The 17,740-nt window shown below is 40.8% G+C and overlaps 2 protein-coding genes across 2 annotated transcripts; both read left to right on the forward strand.

Annotated features, from left to right (window-relative positions):
- The first annotated feature begins 530 nt into the window (after window positions 1-530).
- LOC311144544 (calcium-binding mitochondrial carrier protein SCaMC-2-A-like) lies at window positions 531-9,191 on the forward strand. The gene is made up of 10 exons (XM_084180573.1): window positions 531-780; window positions 2,492-2,618; window positions 2,750-2,837; window positions 2,964-3,078; window positions 4,600-4,758; window positions 5,533-5,685; window positions 6,882-6,989; window positions 7,167-7,334; window positions 7,420-7,570; window positions 7,686-9,191. The coding sequence occupies exons 1-10, from the start codon at window positions 622-624 to the stop codon at window positions 7,868-7,870; spliced, it is 1,413 nt and encodes a 470-aa protein (XP_084036699.1). The 5' UTR covers window positions 531-621; the 3' UTR covers window positions 7,871-9,191.
- Window positions 9,192-14,580: 5,389 nt separating this feature from the next.
- LOC311144260 (palmitoyltransferase ZDHHC12-B-like) lies at window positions 14,581-15,761 on the forward strand. The gene is made up of 3 exons (XM_084180271.1): window positions 14,581-14,663; window positions 14,801-14,967; window positions 15,132-15,761. The coding sequence occupies exons 2-3, from the start codon at window positions 14,807-14,809 to the stop codon at window positions 15,445-15,447; spliced, it is 477 nt and encodes a 158-aa protein (XP_084036397.1). The 5' UTR covers window positions 14,581-14,663; window positions 14,801-14,806; the 3' UTR covers window positions 15,448-15,761.
- The last annotated feature ends 1,979 nt before the right edge of the window (window positions 15,762-17,740 follow it).

A 17,740-nucleotide genomic window follows, 5' to 3' on the forward strand; every position in this document is an offset into this window, starting at 1 on the left:
ATTTGTAAACATTGTTACTACCAGGTTGAATAACAATCTAAGTAACAATCTAAGGAACTGCTTGTTCTGTCTAAGACGGAAATTCTCAGAAAGTTGCTATAATGATGTGTTGGCTGAACTCAGACCATCTTTAAGTGTATTTTACCCAGCCACAATTCAGTCTGCTGGTAGAATCAATCAGCTTTAAATGACAATATAGAATGACAAACATTGATGAAAATAAAGAATTTAATGAATTTAAATGTAATGACCTCATGTATATGATGTATTCTAGAGGTAGACTGCAAAACAACACATAGGCACATAGGCCTACACCTTGTAAAACCCCGCGTATAAAACCTGTAGGACTGACCTATCATTGCGCACCTTTTACTCAAGATCAAGGCTTGTCAATTGAATGATGCGGTGATTGGTCGATAGCAAATGACGTTACCGAGAGAGGGGGAAAAAATCATAGGAGCATATAAATTAGGTCTATATTTAAAAGGGCGTGGTTTCATGTATTTCTATAAAATGAGTCACTTCCTTACCGGTATTTTAGTATTAACACGCCAAGGGAATTGACACTCTGGTGTACTATTTATTTATTTATTGTGGAATGGTTTAAACTTTAATTTAAACATGCTTGGCCTGTGCCTTTATGTGCCTGTTCCGAATTCGGATCCTATTGAATTCGAGTATTATGAGTCCAATGGACTACCGTTGGAGCTGAAATCGCTCTTCAAATTGAGTGTGTTTCTACCATCCCAAGAATGTTCAACTTATCGGAAATGGAGAAAGGTAAGACTTGCAGTCTATTCTTTTACATATGTCTTTATGCTTCGTCGAGGTTCACAGCAAGTTTTACATTTTGAGTGATTAATTTGGCTTTTCCTAAAAACGCACCTACTGCATAGTGCTGCATGTAATCCACCACTTCGGACCATAATGTTGAAAGATTTCTGCAGGAGGAATTGAATGCAAAAATGATTTAGACCCATGGAAGTCTGAATGCAAAAATGATTTAGACACATGGAAGTCTGAATGCAAAAATGATTTAGACCCATGGAAGTCAAGATAGAACGCATAATTTGATATAACAGATTATGTAGACAGGCTTTAAAAATCTCTAAAGCCCCCCCCCCCCCCCCCCCCCCCCCCCCCAAAGACTGCGTGACTCACAGATTCAAGACATGAAGTTCTTGGCAGAGGTTGGCATCGTGATTCGAGCCCTCATGTCTTCAGGCATGGGTATTAGTACCGTGGACATGTATCTATATCCTTAACGACAAGTCGACCTGCCAACTTGTGCTAAACCCATCTACCTACCTGGTCTAAAATAGACTGAGGCATCAGCAGTTGGGTTGCTGGCCTGGTGTTGATATTTGATCTACCGTCTTGAACTACAGGTATCTGCCAAAATAAAGGAAACCCCAAAAGAAGTGTCTTAATAGGGTGTTGTGCCACCAAGTGCCGCCAGAACACCTTCAATGCGCCTTAGCATAGATTCTACAAGTGTCTGTAACTCTATTTGAGGGATGCGACCCCCATACTTCCACAATAAATTCCATCATTTGGTGTTTTGTTGATTGTTGTGGAAAATGCTGTCTCAATTGGGTTGAGATCTGGTGACTGACACACACACACACACACACACACACACACACACATCCTTTAACCACCCTAAGCTCCTTTGAGACCCCTCTTTCGAAGTCACTGATATCTCTTCTAGCCAAAATAACGGACAACTGGGCATTTTTATACATGACCCTAAGCATGATGGGATGTTAACTACTTAATTAACTCAGGAACCACACCTGTGTGGAAGCACGTGCTTTCAATATGCTTTGTATCCCTCATTTACTGAAGTGTTCCCTTTATTTTGGCAGTTACCTGTGTGACAACGCTCCCATAGAGTGCAGTCTTTCTATCCATGTTACAGGCCTAATGTCACATTTGAAAGTGAAAACACGTTGTTCTCTCTCACACGTGACAAAATAGTTTTAAATGAAGGACAGGTTAGCCTAGATTTGAGTCAACGTCTTTCAACATATGGCCTTGGTGGTCTTTGCCTCAATCAGAGACATTGTTGAAAGGGTTTGTCTTGGCTGGATATTCAGGTGATGACACCATTTGAGAAATGCTCTGTTTGACATTATTCACACATAACAGTCACCTTACCCTCCTGCCAGGTGCTTCCATACATTCAATTAGTATTGTCCCCCTCCAGATAAGCCCCAGTCTTGGGTTTACTTTTGTGTAGCTCAGTTGGTAGAGCATGGCGCTTGCAACGCCCGGGTTGTGAGTTCGATTCCCACGGGGGGCCAGTATAGAAAACATTTAAAAATAATGTATGCACTCACTAACTGTAAGTCGCTCTGGATAAGAGCGTCTGCTAAAATGACTAAAATGTAAAAAAAATATACAAAAAATATGTATTTGTTATTGTCCCTCTATGGTGTCGGTTATAAGAAAGCTATTTTGTTGATCATTTCATTTTTTGCCTCTGCAGAAAGCGGTGAAAAGTGCAGACAATGACCTGGATGGGCAGATGGTCTTTGAGGAGTTTGTTCACTATTTGCAAGATCAGGAGAAAGATCTGAAACTCATCTTCAAGAACCTGGACAGAAGGAGAGCTGGTATGCTATAATGCACAAATCAGATCTTACAGTTTTAGAACATGCCTAAGCTGCCATAAAATACAAATTTTTGTTCTGATTCAGGTGGAATTCTGATTTGTGATGAATTGTCTTCTTCCATTGTGATTCAGATAAAATTGATTCTAAGGAGATCATGCAGTCTCTCCAGGACCTTGGTGTTCACATATCCCAGCAGCATGCAGAGAAGGTCCTACAGAGGTAAGATATTAGGATGAAGCAGTGTTTCCTTATGATTTTGGTCAATGTTGTGTGTATAGCTATTATTACCAAATTGATACATATTCTCAAGAGTTTATGGTTTTGTTTGAATCTTTTTTGAAATAGCATGGATAAGAATGGAACAATGACCATTGACTGGAATGAGTGGAGGAACTACCCTCTGCTACAGCCCAAAGGGAACAACATCCCTGAGATCACCCTCTACTGGAAACACTCCACGGTGAGAAAGGAGGGCGGATGGGGGAGAAGGTGTGAAATAGCTATCCACAAAGCAGAGAACACTTCTATTTAACATGAATTTGAGTACATACACTCTGTATCCACTGACAAAAGCCTTTACAGTTCAATATTGTGAATGGGAATGTTAATCCTATTACATAGATCTACACTGAATGGGCGTGTCACCAATTAAAGTCTTATTGGTGACTTTAATTGGTGTAGGATAGAAAAGCTCTGAATATAAGATCATGATTTAAAATACTTACAGGTTTAATTAATTGTCCCCTTATATAAAATGTCGATACAGGTTTAATTATCCCTTATGTAAAATGTTCATTACGTTTGTAAAGTGGGAGGAGACTAAAATTATTCCTTCACAGGACAGTGTGATCTTGGGCAGCATGTGGGTGGGGTATTGAAATACTGTACGCCTTAATGAGCGAAGCTGCATCTAAATCTTAGCCTGTTTACCTCTCCTATGTGCCAAGAGCTACAGAACAGCCTTTATAGGTTGAGCTCCGGCTAAAAATATTCAGAAGTACTCCCTTGGAGATGAGATGACCACCTAACACAAAGGCCAGGCAAAATGTCATGCAGCATTAACTCTTGAGTCACTTTGGCCTGACTAACTCGTGCCAGTAGTATTAATTACACTTATATAACAGGTGCTGCCAATTTCAGATTTTAACGCCATTTCTAAGGGCTTGGCTATCATTAAATAGTTTTCAGTTAGTGATTTGACGCTGGCATGGTAAAGATGGATAGAGCCTGTACTCTGGTATGGGTCTTTCAAAGGCACCTCTCTAGGGACTTGTACCCTAAGCTATGTCTGGGGAGTCTCCCTGGCTGACCAAGATTGTCATTTTGCAACAAACCGTGTTACAAGGAGGGAACATTCCCTTCAGTCATTCCCTTCACTCTGGTATGGGTCTTTCAAAGGCACCTCTCTAGGGACTTGTACCCTAAGCTATGTCTGGGGAGTCTCCCTGGCTGACCAAGATTGTCATTTTGCAACAAACCGTGTTACAAGGAGGGAACATTCCCTTCAGTCTTTACCCTTATAATATCAACAGTGCATGTCAAGTCTGAACCACGGCATTAAAGCAGAAGCATCCTTATGTTTTCTCTGGTTTGATGTCAGATTACACAGCAGTGTCCCAGAAATAACAGAACAGGAAACGTACAGAATCCAACTTGCTTCCTAACTCAGAACATTAAGTCCACTCTGACCTAAAGCCTCATAACCTGTAGACCTATGCTCTGAAGGGGTAAGCGCAGAATCTCCTCTGACGCACATTTAGCTGTCAATACTGCTTGTCCCTAGTCACCTCTAGGTGAATGGTTAGTGTAAACATGGGGCTGTAGAAATCCCACACACTGAAAATGTCAGGTCACCACTTCCTTATAGCTTGACTAAACTTGGCGTTGCAACTGCTTGGATAACTAATGTATTTTGGGACAAAGTAAATGGGCTAATAGTGGATAATTATACTAATGTTGTATATCTTTCTGCTCTCTCTAGCTGTTTGATGTAGGTGAGAATCTGATGGTGCCTGATGACTTCACAACAGAGGAGAAACTGACAGGGATGTGGTGGAGGCATATGGTTGCAGGCGGAGGTGCAGGAGCAGTGTCCCGAACATTTACCGCCCCTTTAGACCGACTCAAAGTACTCATGCAGGTAAGAAGCCCTTGATCTACTGTCTTAATAGATACATCACAGCCCTGTATTCCCAACAACAGTTCAAGGCCTAGGAATGGTACACCTTGCCCTCAATTACCTATTCATTGTTGAGTGAAAGTGGGCATCTTCTGTAACCTGTAGGCACATAACAGAACTGTTGCAAGAGCGATTACCTAAGAGTCATAAATGGGTTAATGAGTACGTAAATTAGTTTGAGAGTACATGTGTCAGAACAGGGGGCAAGAGTCCTAGGGGCTGTTTGTTCTCCCCGGCTCATCCAACTGACCAATGACTGTGGCTGAGAACCAGCACACCTTCTCTGTTGAGATGTGATTGGCTGCAGCAGCAGATGAGTCAGAAGTGAGTAGATCAGATTTTACGTGATAGCAAATTGTGGACCGCCGATTGACGTCAGTGGGTCTGTTTGAACAGGTCGTCTAGAGTCATCTGTCGGTTGGTACAACTGACCCCAGTACACTTTGACTTGTTCCACATTGATTCCCCTGTTAAGCAAATATACTCACATTCTCAGAGCTAATGCCTCATTACTTAAATAACTTAATAAATGTTTTGAGAAGAAAAGGCCCAATTTCAGAGTTGAAATAAGCTTGCACAACATAGACTTTCGTGTAAATCATTAATTGACGTCAATGGGAGACTTGCATGAACATTTCAGTTAAGCGCACTGATCTCAAGTCAGAATACGGCCCTAATTATCTCATTGGTAATGTGACTTCTGTATGATAAACATTGATATTCTTGGTTTGTCAGGTCCATGGTTCCCGTAGCAACAACATGTGCATCATGAGTGGGCTCACCCAGATGATCAAAGAAGGTGGGATGAGGTCTCTGTGGAGAGGGAACGGAATCAACATCATCAAAATTGCCCCCGAATCCGCGATCAAGTTCATGGCCTATGAGCAGGTACTACATGCAATGCAACACCTGCTCCTATATCATTTTTCTTAATTTAGAGACGGTTTGGACTCATATATACTACCAGTCAAAAGTTTGGACACATCTACTCATTCAAGGGTTTTTATTTATTTATTTTTAAATTGTAGAATAATAGTGAAGACATAAACTATGAAATAACTCATATGGAATCATGTAGTAACCAAAAGTGTTAAACAAATCAAAACACTCTTGGCATTCTCTCAACCAGCTTCATGAGGTAGTCACCTGAAATGCATTTCAATTAACAGGTGTACCTTAAGTTAATTTGTGGAATTTTTTTATGCGTTTGTGCCAATCAGTTGTTGTGACAAGGAAGGGGGGTATACAGAAGAGAGCCCTATTTGGTAAAAGACGAAGTCCATATTATGGCAAGAACAGCTCAAATAAGCAAAGAGAAATGACAGTCCATCATTACTTTAGGACATGAAGGTCAGTCAATACAGAACATTTCAAGAACTTTGAAAGTTTCTTCAAGTGCAGTCGCAAAAACCATCAAGTGCTATGATGAAACTGGCTCTCATGAGGACCGCCACAGGAAAGGAAGACCCAGAGTTACCTCTGCTGCAGAGGATAAGTTCATTAGAGTTACCAGCCTCAGAAATTGCAGCCCAAATACATGCTTCACAGAGTTCAAGTCACAGACACATCTCAACATCAACTGTTCAGAGGAGACTGTGTGAATCAGGCCTTCATGTTCGAATTGCTGCAAAGAAACCACTACTAAAGGACACCAATAAGAAGATACTTGAAGGAAAAGTAGCCAACAAGTGCTCAGAATATATGGGAACTCCTTCAAGACTGTTGGAAAAGCATTTGAGGTGAAGCTGGTTGAGAGAATGCCAAGAGTGTGCAAAGCTGTCATCAAGGCAAAGGGTGGCTATTTGGAGAAACTCAAATATAAAATATATTTTGATTAGTTTAACACTTTTTTTGGTTACTACACAATTCCATATGTATTATTTCATAGTTTTGATGTCTTCACTATTATTCTACAATGTAGAAAATAGTAAAAATAAAGAATAACCCTTGAATGAGTAGGTGTGTCCAAACGAGTGTGTGTGTGAGAGAACTCACTCATCTAAATTCCCTATGTGACGACCATGTTCTAACAGTTTGTCCTATCTCCTCCCCTCTCTCTCCTTTCAATGGTCACTCTGGCTTAGATCAAGCGTTTGATTGGCAGTGATAAGGAGACACTTAGCATCCTGGAGCGTTTTGTAGCTGGCTCTATGGCTGGAGTTATCGCTCAGAGCACCATCTACCCCATGGAGGTGAGCAGCCATCAATCATCACCCTCTAGCATTACAATTAGATCTGGAATGATTACATCAGGATAAGGACAAACATTTATGATTTTATATGCAAATAAGTTCGTAATGCCAATGTTTTCACTCCGATTACATTCCACCTGCTAGATTTTCAAAGTTGTTTTTATTTCTGCTCACCAGGTTCTGAAAACACGGCTTGCCCTGCGAAAGACTGGTCAGTACTCAGGCATCTCTGACTGTGCAAAGAACATCTTCAGGAGAGAGGGACTGGGTGCCTTTTACAAGGGCTTTATCCCCAATATGATGGGCATCATCCCCTACGCTGGAATCGACCTGGCTGTGTATGAGGTAAGAGGAGACCCAGAGAAGGCTGTTTTCACTGCATTGGATGCTCCATTTGGAATCGTCTCTGACTATGCTCCTTTTTCCACAGACATTGAAGAACTCTTGGTTAGAGAAGTATGGCACCAACAGTACTGACCCGGGAGTGTTAGTTCTGCTTGGATGTGGCACAGTCTCCAGCACCTGTGGTCAGCTGGCCAGCTACCCCCTGGCCCTTGTCAGGACCCGCATGCAGGCACAAGGTGAGACCTTCAACAATGCACACCTAATTTACACTGCTTATTGGAATATTTTCATTTTATTAAATGACTACATGTTTTGCTGTTCCTTGGCTCTATTGCCATTTATCTCCTATAGCCATGCTGGAGGGCAGCCCACAGATGACAATGTCAGGGCTCTTCAAACAAATCATCCAGACAGAAGGGGCCACTGGCCTCTACAGGGGCCTGGCCCCTAACTTCCTGAAGGTCATTCCAGCTGTCAGCATCAGCTATGTGGTGTACGAGAACCTGAAGACGTCGCTGGGAGTTAAGTCGCGATGAGGTGACTCACAACATCTGAATGGATCAACTGCTCAGAGTTGGGGGAGGGCGGGAAGAGACCCCTCAGAGTTGAGGCTAAGGAATCTCAGAGACTCTTGGTACTTGAGGTTTATGGAGCCATCTCATTCTGTGAATGCCAGAAGATGGAGAACAAGGGACAACAGAATGAAATGGAATTGACTCTGAGCTGAAAAGGAGGGAAGGGGGAGCTTCTCTCAATATTGCTATTGCTGCTATTATTTAATAGTTTATTTTAGAAGATCAATTGTTGCGTTGTGACCAGAATTCTATAAGGAATGTTGGTTAAATAGCTACTCAACTGAATGAGTAACTCTATAATTGGGGACCAATTATTGTTCTTGTTGCCAGTTTGTGGTAGAGTGCCTCTGTGAGAATGTTCCTGTCTCTCTATGGTTTCACTCAGTAAATCAGGTTGTGCAACAGTTCAAACTGCACAAGTCTCCTTAAGTAGAAACTACTTCAGTTATGCCCAATGCAAAAAACGTTTTTGGATTAACATGATGTATTAAGACATTTTCCTTAGCATTAACAGGTTTTCTGACTAGTTATTGGTTCTCTCCCCACATCTGCTTTTGTCTTTGCCTGATATGAAAATTATATTCATTAATATTCCCCTGTATGTAGGCAATTGGACAAAAGCGCATGTGGTGAATATTTTCCCTTCTCACTTAGTACAGATGAACAATTTATTCGCACTGCCATTTCTGACTGAATGACGCTGTATTTCTGATTTGAGTTAAGTATTTATTGATGTCCATATCGATCTAATATTTATTTCTGTTTTTTGTTTGTCTGGAGATTACATCGTTACGTTTTTGTTCAGAACACGGCAGTAACTGGCTTTATGTTCATAAGTTTGATTGTTATGGTTAACTAACTGAAGAGCCATATTATGTATGAATAAGTGGGTGTGTTTGCAAAATAAGATCACATGAGTTTTCAATTATTGCTTGAGTCAATTTTGCATATATTTGTCCTCTATTGGTTGTTTATTATCGAAATTAATTGCTTCTGTGTTGAGGGCAAATCTATGTATGTATTTGAGTTCTTGTGACGGTCAGAACAGTCTTGGTTTTCAGGTCACTTAATCAATGTCTTTGTACCTAAAACCAAAACTTGATTTTAGAGCTTTGAGTAGATTGATGAGTAACACTAATGTACTTTAATGCTGGAGACACATTTGAAGGTTTTGCATTACCTTTAGATACAATGTGGGAAATCACTTAAACTTTGGTTAAACCTTTTTTAATGGACCATTTGGTACAATGTTCTTTGAGCAAATTAAAAGTATTGTATAATATTCACGTCTTTGGTGTATTTCTTGACTCCTTGAGTGTGTCCCCTCACTTGGACGTGGCTGAGCGTAGATGTTCAATAAGGATCTTTCAGAAATATTCTAAATGTAAAAAAAAAAAAAATCCATCTTGAGTTTATTTGCGTGAAACATACATTGTATTGGCCTATAGTTATTGATTTATTTTTATTTTACTGATATGTTTGGTTTTTTGTCTTAATAGATTGGTTAATATTGTCCACTCTCCTTTAATTTTTGGTGATTAATTGAATTGTTGGTCATTAATTTCACCTGTCACTGCTGTGACCGGTGAGCCGCAATGCGTTGGTGCCCTTACATTTTTGCTATGCAATAAGCCGCTAAAATAAAGGCTTAACTTTTCCAGAAGAGTGCCTTGGATTTTTTAAAGTATGTTTTTACACAGCTGCAGCTTCATTTGGTCACTATATAAGTTATACCCGCTCTCAGATGAGCACCCTTGTCTTATGTCAGGACTATTCAATCTGGTGGCCGCGGGCCAGATCCGGCCCGTTCATTTACTTTGGCCCGTTTAAAGCGTTCTGAACATTTAATAAAAGATCTGGAGAGAGAGAATCTCCAAAATCCAACATTCAGTGCCAAAATGACTAACTATTATGTGGTTTCTAGCGCCTATGTGGCATGTTGATTTATTTTATTTATATTAATTTAGCTCTAGTGTTTGAACGGTTTAAGCTAGAAAATATTATGACCCCATTCCTGAAAACGAAGACTCTCAGGAACACATGCCTTCTCTTTTCCTCTGATGCTCACAAGGACTCTTTAGAAGGGAGTGTGACAAAAAAATGCACCTAATGACTGAGGGAAATTAATTCAAAGTATACTTCCTACAGACTGAAATTTGGCATTACCTGATTTGACATACCTTTGTGTTAATTATTGAGATGCTTAGTTTTCAGATTATTTAAAAATGACTACTTTTAAGAAGCTTTTAATAGTTTAAATAAAATTAAATAAATGGTGAGTGAGCATTGTGCCTTTTTCTTTTCAATGATTACAAACAAAACACCCCTTTTTCTTGCCTTACAAAAATAAATTGAACAATATTTTAAGACAATTAAAAGAGCTGTTAGAATTATAAATGTGTGTATATCCCTTAAGGTCTTTGTGTAATTTGTTATTGTACCCCCTAGCCCAACTGTCCTTTGTATATTATGTATGTATACTTGTGTTCCTCGTGTACCTTTTGTTTTGACTTATTGTTAATAAAAAATAAATAAGGATAGCAGAGGAAAATGGCGTCCCTTGAGAGGGCAAGAATGAGATGTTTGTTAGGAGAAGTGCAATGTCATAAGAATAAGTATTCTTGGAATACAGAGGAGGTAGAGGGTGAGCTTGAATCGGTTGAAAATGGCTGGAAAAAAGGGAGATGGTTTGTCGAAGATTAATAGTGGTGTAAACAGAGTGACCCATACGCCGGGTCGAGGTCTGGAGGAGAAATGGAAGTGAGTGAAGGTAAATTATCGGAGGTGGTAGGTGTGAAGTTCTCGGAGCCCGAGGCTTGCACAGATGGTCAGGATAAAGATTAGTCATGGTTGGAGTGGAGAAAGTGGATCCCTGCCTTTTGGCTGATCCATATGTGGTTTCAGGGAGGGTGAAAATGGAGTTGGGTGCTGTGGAATTGGTAAAGATAACCCGAAGTGGTCTTGTGATAACTGTTTGTGTTTCTGCTGGTCAGTGGGAGTGGGCGCTCCGCGCCATACGAAAGGGGACAAGAGCTGTGACTTGTTTTGCTCTCACGAAAAGGGCGCCATTGAAAGGAATGATTACTGGGGTAGCTGTAAATGTGGAAATGGACCAACTGAAGGGGAAGATTCCCGATGTTTGTGATGCTTGTTATTTGGTGTGACGCAGACAAGGTGGCGTGAGTGGTGAAACAGAAGATTCATTGTCTGTTCTTTTGAGTTTTGATGTTGAGTCTTTGCCCGACTAAGTGATGTTAGGATATTTCAGTTATCCCATAAGAGCTTGTGCCGAATCCATTATGTTGTTACAGGTGTCAAGCTTATGGGCATGTGGCAGCAGTGTGTAGGAGCAGGGAGGTTCCTAGGTGTGAGAAGTATGCAGAAGGGCATGAGACAAAGAAGCGGCATGTGTTTGTTGTAGGGGTGCCCATGGGGCTCGGGGTCAGAAGTGTACGGTGCGAGAGAGGCAGGTTGAGGTTACCAGGGTTAGAGTAGTGCAGAGGGTGTCATATGCTGAGACAGTGAAGAAAGTAGAGGAAGATGGGTCAAGGGGGAGGGATCCTGAGAGGATTTGTGTAAGTAGTAGATCTGTGCCAGCTTAGAGGGATAGGCCAACGAGTGATATATGCTTCAGTAAGATTGGCTTTTTAGCATTCATAGTAGGGCTGTCCCCGCCTGAAAAAAATCTTGGTTGATTGAAAGTCGTCTGTTCTTCGACCAAATTTAGTCAATATTTTCACAGATTCTGCCATTACTCTCCCGAAGTTGCCGGTAATAGGCTACGGGAGGAGTCGGCAACCTTTCTCATGTGGAATGCCAATTTATCTTACCATTTCTACCGATCTGCGTGAACTTGTATAAAATATTCTGGGTCCTCAGAGTTTCCAGCGCCAGTGAGCTCAGGACAGACACAGCTGTAGGCTATTTGTGCAAGGGATAAGCAGTGCTCGACTTGGGCAGGAGCTCACCGGAGCTGAGTACCGGTACCTCAAATGTTCTACTGCTTGAGCTCCTGTTCCTCTTATAGAATATTAGCTCAAAGGTATTGTGGAGCTCCTGCACCTTAATATAAACAGTATCACCACCCAAAATGAGTACCGGAACCTATTTCAGTCCAAGTCAAGCACTGATAAGAAGTAATCAGGTAGGCCTATTTTATGAAGTTTCCACTGGATCAGAGCATGACATTTTTCCCTTTCACGCTGAGTGGTTATCGAAAGACAGAGAGCTGGAAAGATTTTTCAATTACATTGAGAAACTATTGTAATTCTCAATGGATGTAAAAACAGACTTTGTTTGCTTGCTGTTTGAGGTGAAGAAAACATTAATTTGAGAAGCTCCACAGTTCATCAGTGGTGGTGCATTAAGCCAATCAGAAATACTATCAGATCCCCAAATGAGCACATTTATATGCCTATATTTGCGCTCAGGCCAGGTAGCCTATGGGCCTACTTCTATACTTGTGTGTCCTTACTCAACATTGACAGGAGAGCTCCAAACAAAAGACAATGACTAAATTGACTAAACTCATAAATGGAATGAAATCAACCAAAACTTGTTTCTCACAAGTGTAGCATAGGTTGTGCACTCTGCAAACAATGTGTCTACTCCGACAATAACTGGAAGGCTGGAATAATAATATTGAATTCATTCACATAAATTACCATAACCAAAGTAACAAACATTGTAGATGAGAAATTATAGGAATTAACAGTAAATGTACTACTGGTGATATATGTAAAGGGGAATTGATATACACTAACAATCAAACCCAAACAACTCACACAATTAAGTTATGAATCAATGAATGTGCACAAATTGGCAGGAGAGAGCCCATTCTGGAGAGAGAAGTGCATTGTGCATCTAGGCGCATGGTTTATCCAACTTCTGCATTGGCCATGCAGCATTTACGGTGATATGACCTCAGCAGAAGTCAGGGCATTCATACTTCTTGTGCTTCGTGGAGCAGTGCAGAGCGGTTGCCAAGGAAGTGAGTTTGTGTTTTCTACCGCCAACCAATCATGTCAATGTGGAGCTATACAGAGCCCTCCGCATTGTTACACATTTTGGGAGGCACATGGCGATGCGGTACGGAGCTCGATTTGGCTTCTGCATGCCTCTGGAGGCTCTGAAATTGCATCACACCCTCCATATGGAGCCTCCGACCACATTTTCAGATCAAGTATAAACTGGCTTTTAGTATAGGCCTCTGCAATGGATTAGTTCACTGAGATGGGCGCATAAAACAATCTTGGTCGACCAACAGCCTAACGACCAAACAATCGACCAGTTGACTAATTGGGGTCAGCCCTAGTTCATAGTATTGGTAATCCACAGGGATGGAACGTAAAGTCGCAGAAAATGTTGTGGTGGAGGCTGCAGAAAAGTATTTGGGTGTAGGAGATATGGCATCAGAAGAGTTACAAGGTGTGTTGACTAGTGGAGTCCAGTCTTCTCAGGCCGTTGGCCTGAGGTAGGACCAGTTAGGTTTAAATGGTGGAATAGGGTGGTGGGATTTTAATGAGTGTAGGGTTAGATGGCAGGGTATTTTTATTTATCTATTATTTTTCTTTTTACTTTCCCCTTTTTCACACAAAGTATAAGGGTTTATACCCCAGTCTAGTTGGTGGCGGTAAGGCAACATTTATTGGATGCCAACCGCCGTTAAACCTCATTGAAGAAGAATAACTTTGCTAGCTAGCTAGTGTCCGACTTCGATTGTGCCACGATGTTTAAAAATGTGTTTCGATTTGGTTTTCTAATTAGGACCGTACATGTCATCCTAACATGGGTTATCACACTGATACTATTCTTATATTACACTTGTAAATTACTCTTCGAGGTGAACCAATTTCATTAGCCATTTAGCTAGCTAGCTAACGTTAGCTTGCCAGGCAAGACAGACTGGGAGACTGTCACATTATGACAACAATACGAGCTAGTGATAGCTTGCAGGCTAGCCAGCCTTATAATTTAGCCAAAGTGAATACAATAGTAATTTTAACAGCTTTCCACTTGTTGCTGTGTTGGATTTCTGTGGTGTTTTGGTGACTTTATATCTCACCTGTTAAGACCTGCAAAGACAAGAGGAGAATGGAGAGTTGATGCAGCGTGTAGTGTTTTCCTTGCTGGTCCTGCTGTCAGTGATGCTGTATTTCACTGTCTCTCTGATGGACCCGGGCTTTGTTCACTCTGTCAAGGTGAACAATATCTTCCACCAACCACCCTAAAAGCCCTTCTTATGAGATGTATTCCTTTCTGCTATTACATTATCTTTGCCCTTGAATGTGTTAGTGTGAAGAGAGATGGAGATGATACCTCAAAACCCCATGTCAGTAGAACCGATGTGGATGTGGTGGAGGAGTCAGGCGCAGGACACAGAGGCTTCGTCCAACAGACTTTACTAGTCAAAAGTGCTAAATTACAATACACGGCCTCGAAAACAAACAGAGGCGAGTGAATACGTAAACCATGCGTAAACACTAAACAAACAAACAGAGCGTCAAAACGCAGCTCCGAAAATACAGGCAGACAACAACACACAATCTAACCAATACCAAACAGGGAACTTATAGGACACGTAATCAGAACACAAACAGACACAGGTGTACAAGACAGACCAAAGCAATCACACCACGAAACATTCAACGGTGGCAGCTAGTACTCCGGGGACGGCGAACGCCGAAGCCTGCCCAAACCAGGAGGAGGAGCAGTCTCGGCCGAAACCGTGACACCCCACTCCTCGTCTGCGCCGGTGTGGCTCCTTTCTACTAACATAACTTATATACTTACATTACCACAATCTTAGATCACAGATTAAATGACATATTGGGTGTGTGTTATGTTGTTGTTAGTATGTATGGCTTCTTCTCTCCCCTTGGTCTCAAGCAGCAGCCCATGAGAGCTAAGCACTGCCAGAGCTGTAAACATTGTGTAAGGGGGTTTGACCATCACTGTCCATGGATAGAGAATTGTGTGGGTGTGAGGAACCACTGCAAGTTCATCATCTATCTGGCCGTGCAGCTGCTTGCTCTACTCTGGGCCCTGCAGATTGCTTGGTGAGTGTGGGTGATTTAACCTGATGTGGGTAGCTCAGAGTTATTATCCCTGAGATGTAGTTGAAATACTTTTGGTCCCACATACACAATGGTTCCCTTGTTGTATTATTGCTGTAAATATAATTTGATGTACTGTTAAATGACACATATGTTCTGTCTTTCAGCTCAGGTTTCCATTCAGCCGCCACTTGGAAACTGTGGCTCAGTGTGAATGGGTTTCTGCTGGCGGCGCTGTGTGTTGTAGGTGTGTTGTCCATGGTGGTGGTCCTGCTCCTGGGCTGCCACCTCTATCTGATCTCCATCAACTCCACCACCTGGGAGTTCATGTCCCGTCACCGGCTCTCCTACCTGAAGAGCTACATTGAAGAGGAGAACCCCTTTGATCGGGGCATTCTCTGCAATCTGTGGGGCTTCTTCTGCATGTGTCGAACTGTGGTGTGGGAGCAGGTGTACTACAGAGGGAGACATAATCACGTCTGACCACTCTACAGACACCATGCTCATACCAGGCTATAGCATTAAGAAAGGGTCTTGGCACCGCTTAGAACGTCCATTCTGCCTTCCTTCATCATTTAGACTTTTAGCCAAGTTGAAGTAGTGTACAATAGAAAGTGCCTTCTGTTTTGATATTTATGCAGTTCATTGTCCTGTGGATTTTTTATTTTTTATTGTTTTGTTTAACTGAGTTATATTTTACTGAGTCATTGAGTATGTATTTGTGTCATGTTGAACTAATGATGTACTGTAATATTGAAAGGTGTTGAACAAAAAATTTATGCAATAACTTTAGGACTCTGTTTAATATGTTGAAACGCTTGATGAATTTGTACCTGTATTGTTTGATAAAACTTTTTACACTCATTAATTGGAAATAATGTATTCATATTTTTGTATTTATTTACATAGATGACACCAAACACTAGTGAAATCATGAATATGCATTCATTTTATCTCATTTGCATTCATTGATGTGGTAATCCACATACATTCATACGGTAATGCATAATTATTAGCAGCAACTATTGAACCGTTTTAATGGCAAAATAAATACTGTACCATCATAATCAACTATTACATTTTAGTCATTTAGCAGACGCTCTTATCCAGAGTTACTTACAGTTAGTGAGTGTATACATTTTTCATACTGGCCCCCCGTGGGAATCGAACCCACAACCCTGACGATGCAAGCGCCATGCTCTACCAACTGAGCTACAGGAGGCCTATTAGGCTTTCACTTCGCAATCTCACTCATTATTGCATTATAAGTGCTCAAACACACAATATTGGTTTATTCATTAATATGTCTACATTATTTAATGGCTTCAACTGTTTACATAAAACTAAGTTCACAACAAGTGTGCCATGCACATTTTAGTCACACTAAAAATAATACATTGGCTGGTAGGTAAATATGTTAGTAGTTAGTAACACAGACCTTGCTGGTGGGGAATGACTGGACCCAGGTATGAGAACATGGCATTTTTCATCTTCACACACATTTTTTTTTTTGAAAAGGACGTATTGTAACAAGAATAAACAGCCTTTTAAATTTGCTTAGTCAAGGCAGTGGGCAAAGCCTCTCACAGTGAAGCAGTGTGTACCTCTCTGATGGGGACAGAGTGGTCTGATAATAGCAAAATAAGCAAAGGCTACAAAGCATGCTCAAATTCTGTCCCCATAGACCTCTCATCAAATTCCTTGATGTTTTGTATATGGCAGCCATTTTCATTTGAGTGAAATCCATTCAAGCGAGCATTACACAGTAGTGTTAATTTTTGGATGTCACTGGGTACTATAAACAATGAAACAGTCATAGAACTAGGACGTCAGACTCATTCATGGCACAAAAATACCATGGTTGCATTCATGTATCCTGCTTAGTTGGGTTTGTTGATGTTGGCTTTGATGACAGTGAGGACAGTCTGCCTCATCTATGTACCATTGGGGTGTCCTACATTCAGTTAATGTCAGTTAACCTCTTAAGGATCGTACCCTTTTTTTCAATTTTCGCCTAAAATGACATACCCAAATCCAATTGCCTGTAGCTCAGGAACTGAAGCAAGGATATGCATATTATTGATACCATTTGAAAAGAAACACTTTTAAGTTTGTGGAAATTTGAAATTAATGTAGGAGAATATAACACATTAGATCTGGTAAAAGATAATACAAACAAAAAAACATGCGTATTTTCTTATTAAATTTTTTCATCATCTTTGAAATGCAAGAGAAAGGCCACAACATAATATTGTAGTTTAGGCGCAATTTAGCAGTGTGTGTGCAAAGTTTCAGATTGATCCAGTGAAGCATTGCAATACTGGACTATTTTGTATCAAGTCTACCCAAATGTGCCGAATTGGTCAATTGATACATTTTCAAGTACATAACTATAGAGAACATACAAAAAGGATATGATAATACAAAATGTAAGTTTACACACTCCCAGGAATGTCATACATGATGGATCATTAGCTTATACACTAACTTTCACACATCTAGATGGCCGGGCGGGGTGGGTGTGGAGCCAGAGATAACAAGGGTTCAAACTGTAGGACCCAGTTCCCACATTTGAATATAAAAATGGATTTTATCAAATAAAACTATGCTACATTTTATCTCTGGGACCCTCAGGATGACAAATCAGAGCAAGATTACTGAATGTAAGTACATTATTTACCTTCAGAGGTGAATGTATCAAACCAGTTGCCGTGATAAGTTTTTGTTGTTGTGCACTCTCCTCAAACAATAGCATGGTCTTTTTCACTGTAATAGC

The sequence above is a fragment of the Coregonus lavaretus genome (genome assembly GCF_964263955.1).
Source record: "Coregonus lavaretus genome assembly, chromosome: 17".
Classification (NCBI taxonomy): domain Eukaryota; kingdom Metazoa; phylum Chordata; class Actinopteri; order Salmoniformes; family Salmonidae; genus Coregonus; species Coregonus lavaretus.

Bases quoted from the DNA above. Each gene is read 5' to 3' on its own strand.
- LOC311144260 (XM_084180271.1), top strand. From the start codon at position 14,807: ATGAGAGCTAAGCACTGCCAGAGCTGTAAACATTGTGTAAGGGGGTTT. The intron at 14,968-15,131 runs GTGAGTGTGGGT...TCTGTCTTTCAG, and splicing joins TGGGCCCTGCAGATTGCTTG to CTCAGGTTTCCATTCAGCCG.
- LOC311144544 (XM_084180573.1), top strand. From the start codon at position 622: ATGCTTGGCCTGTGCCTTTATGTGCCTGTTCCGAATTCGGATCCTATT. The intron at 2,838-2,963 runs GTAAGATATTAG...TTTTTGAAATAG, and splicing joins GCAGAGAAGGTCCTACAGAG to CATGGATAAGAATGGAACAA. The intron at 6,990-7,166 runs GTGAGCAGCCAT...TCTGCTCACCAG, and splicing joins GCACCATCTACCCCATGGAG to GTTCTGAAAACACGGCTTGC.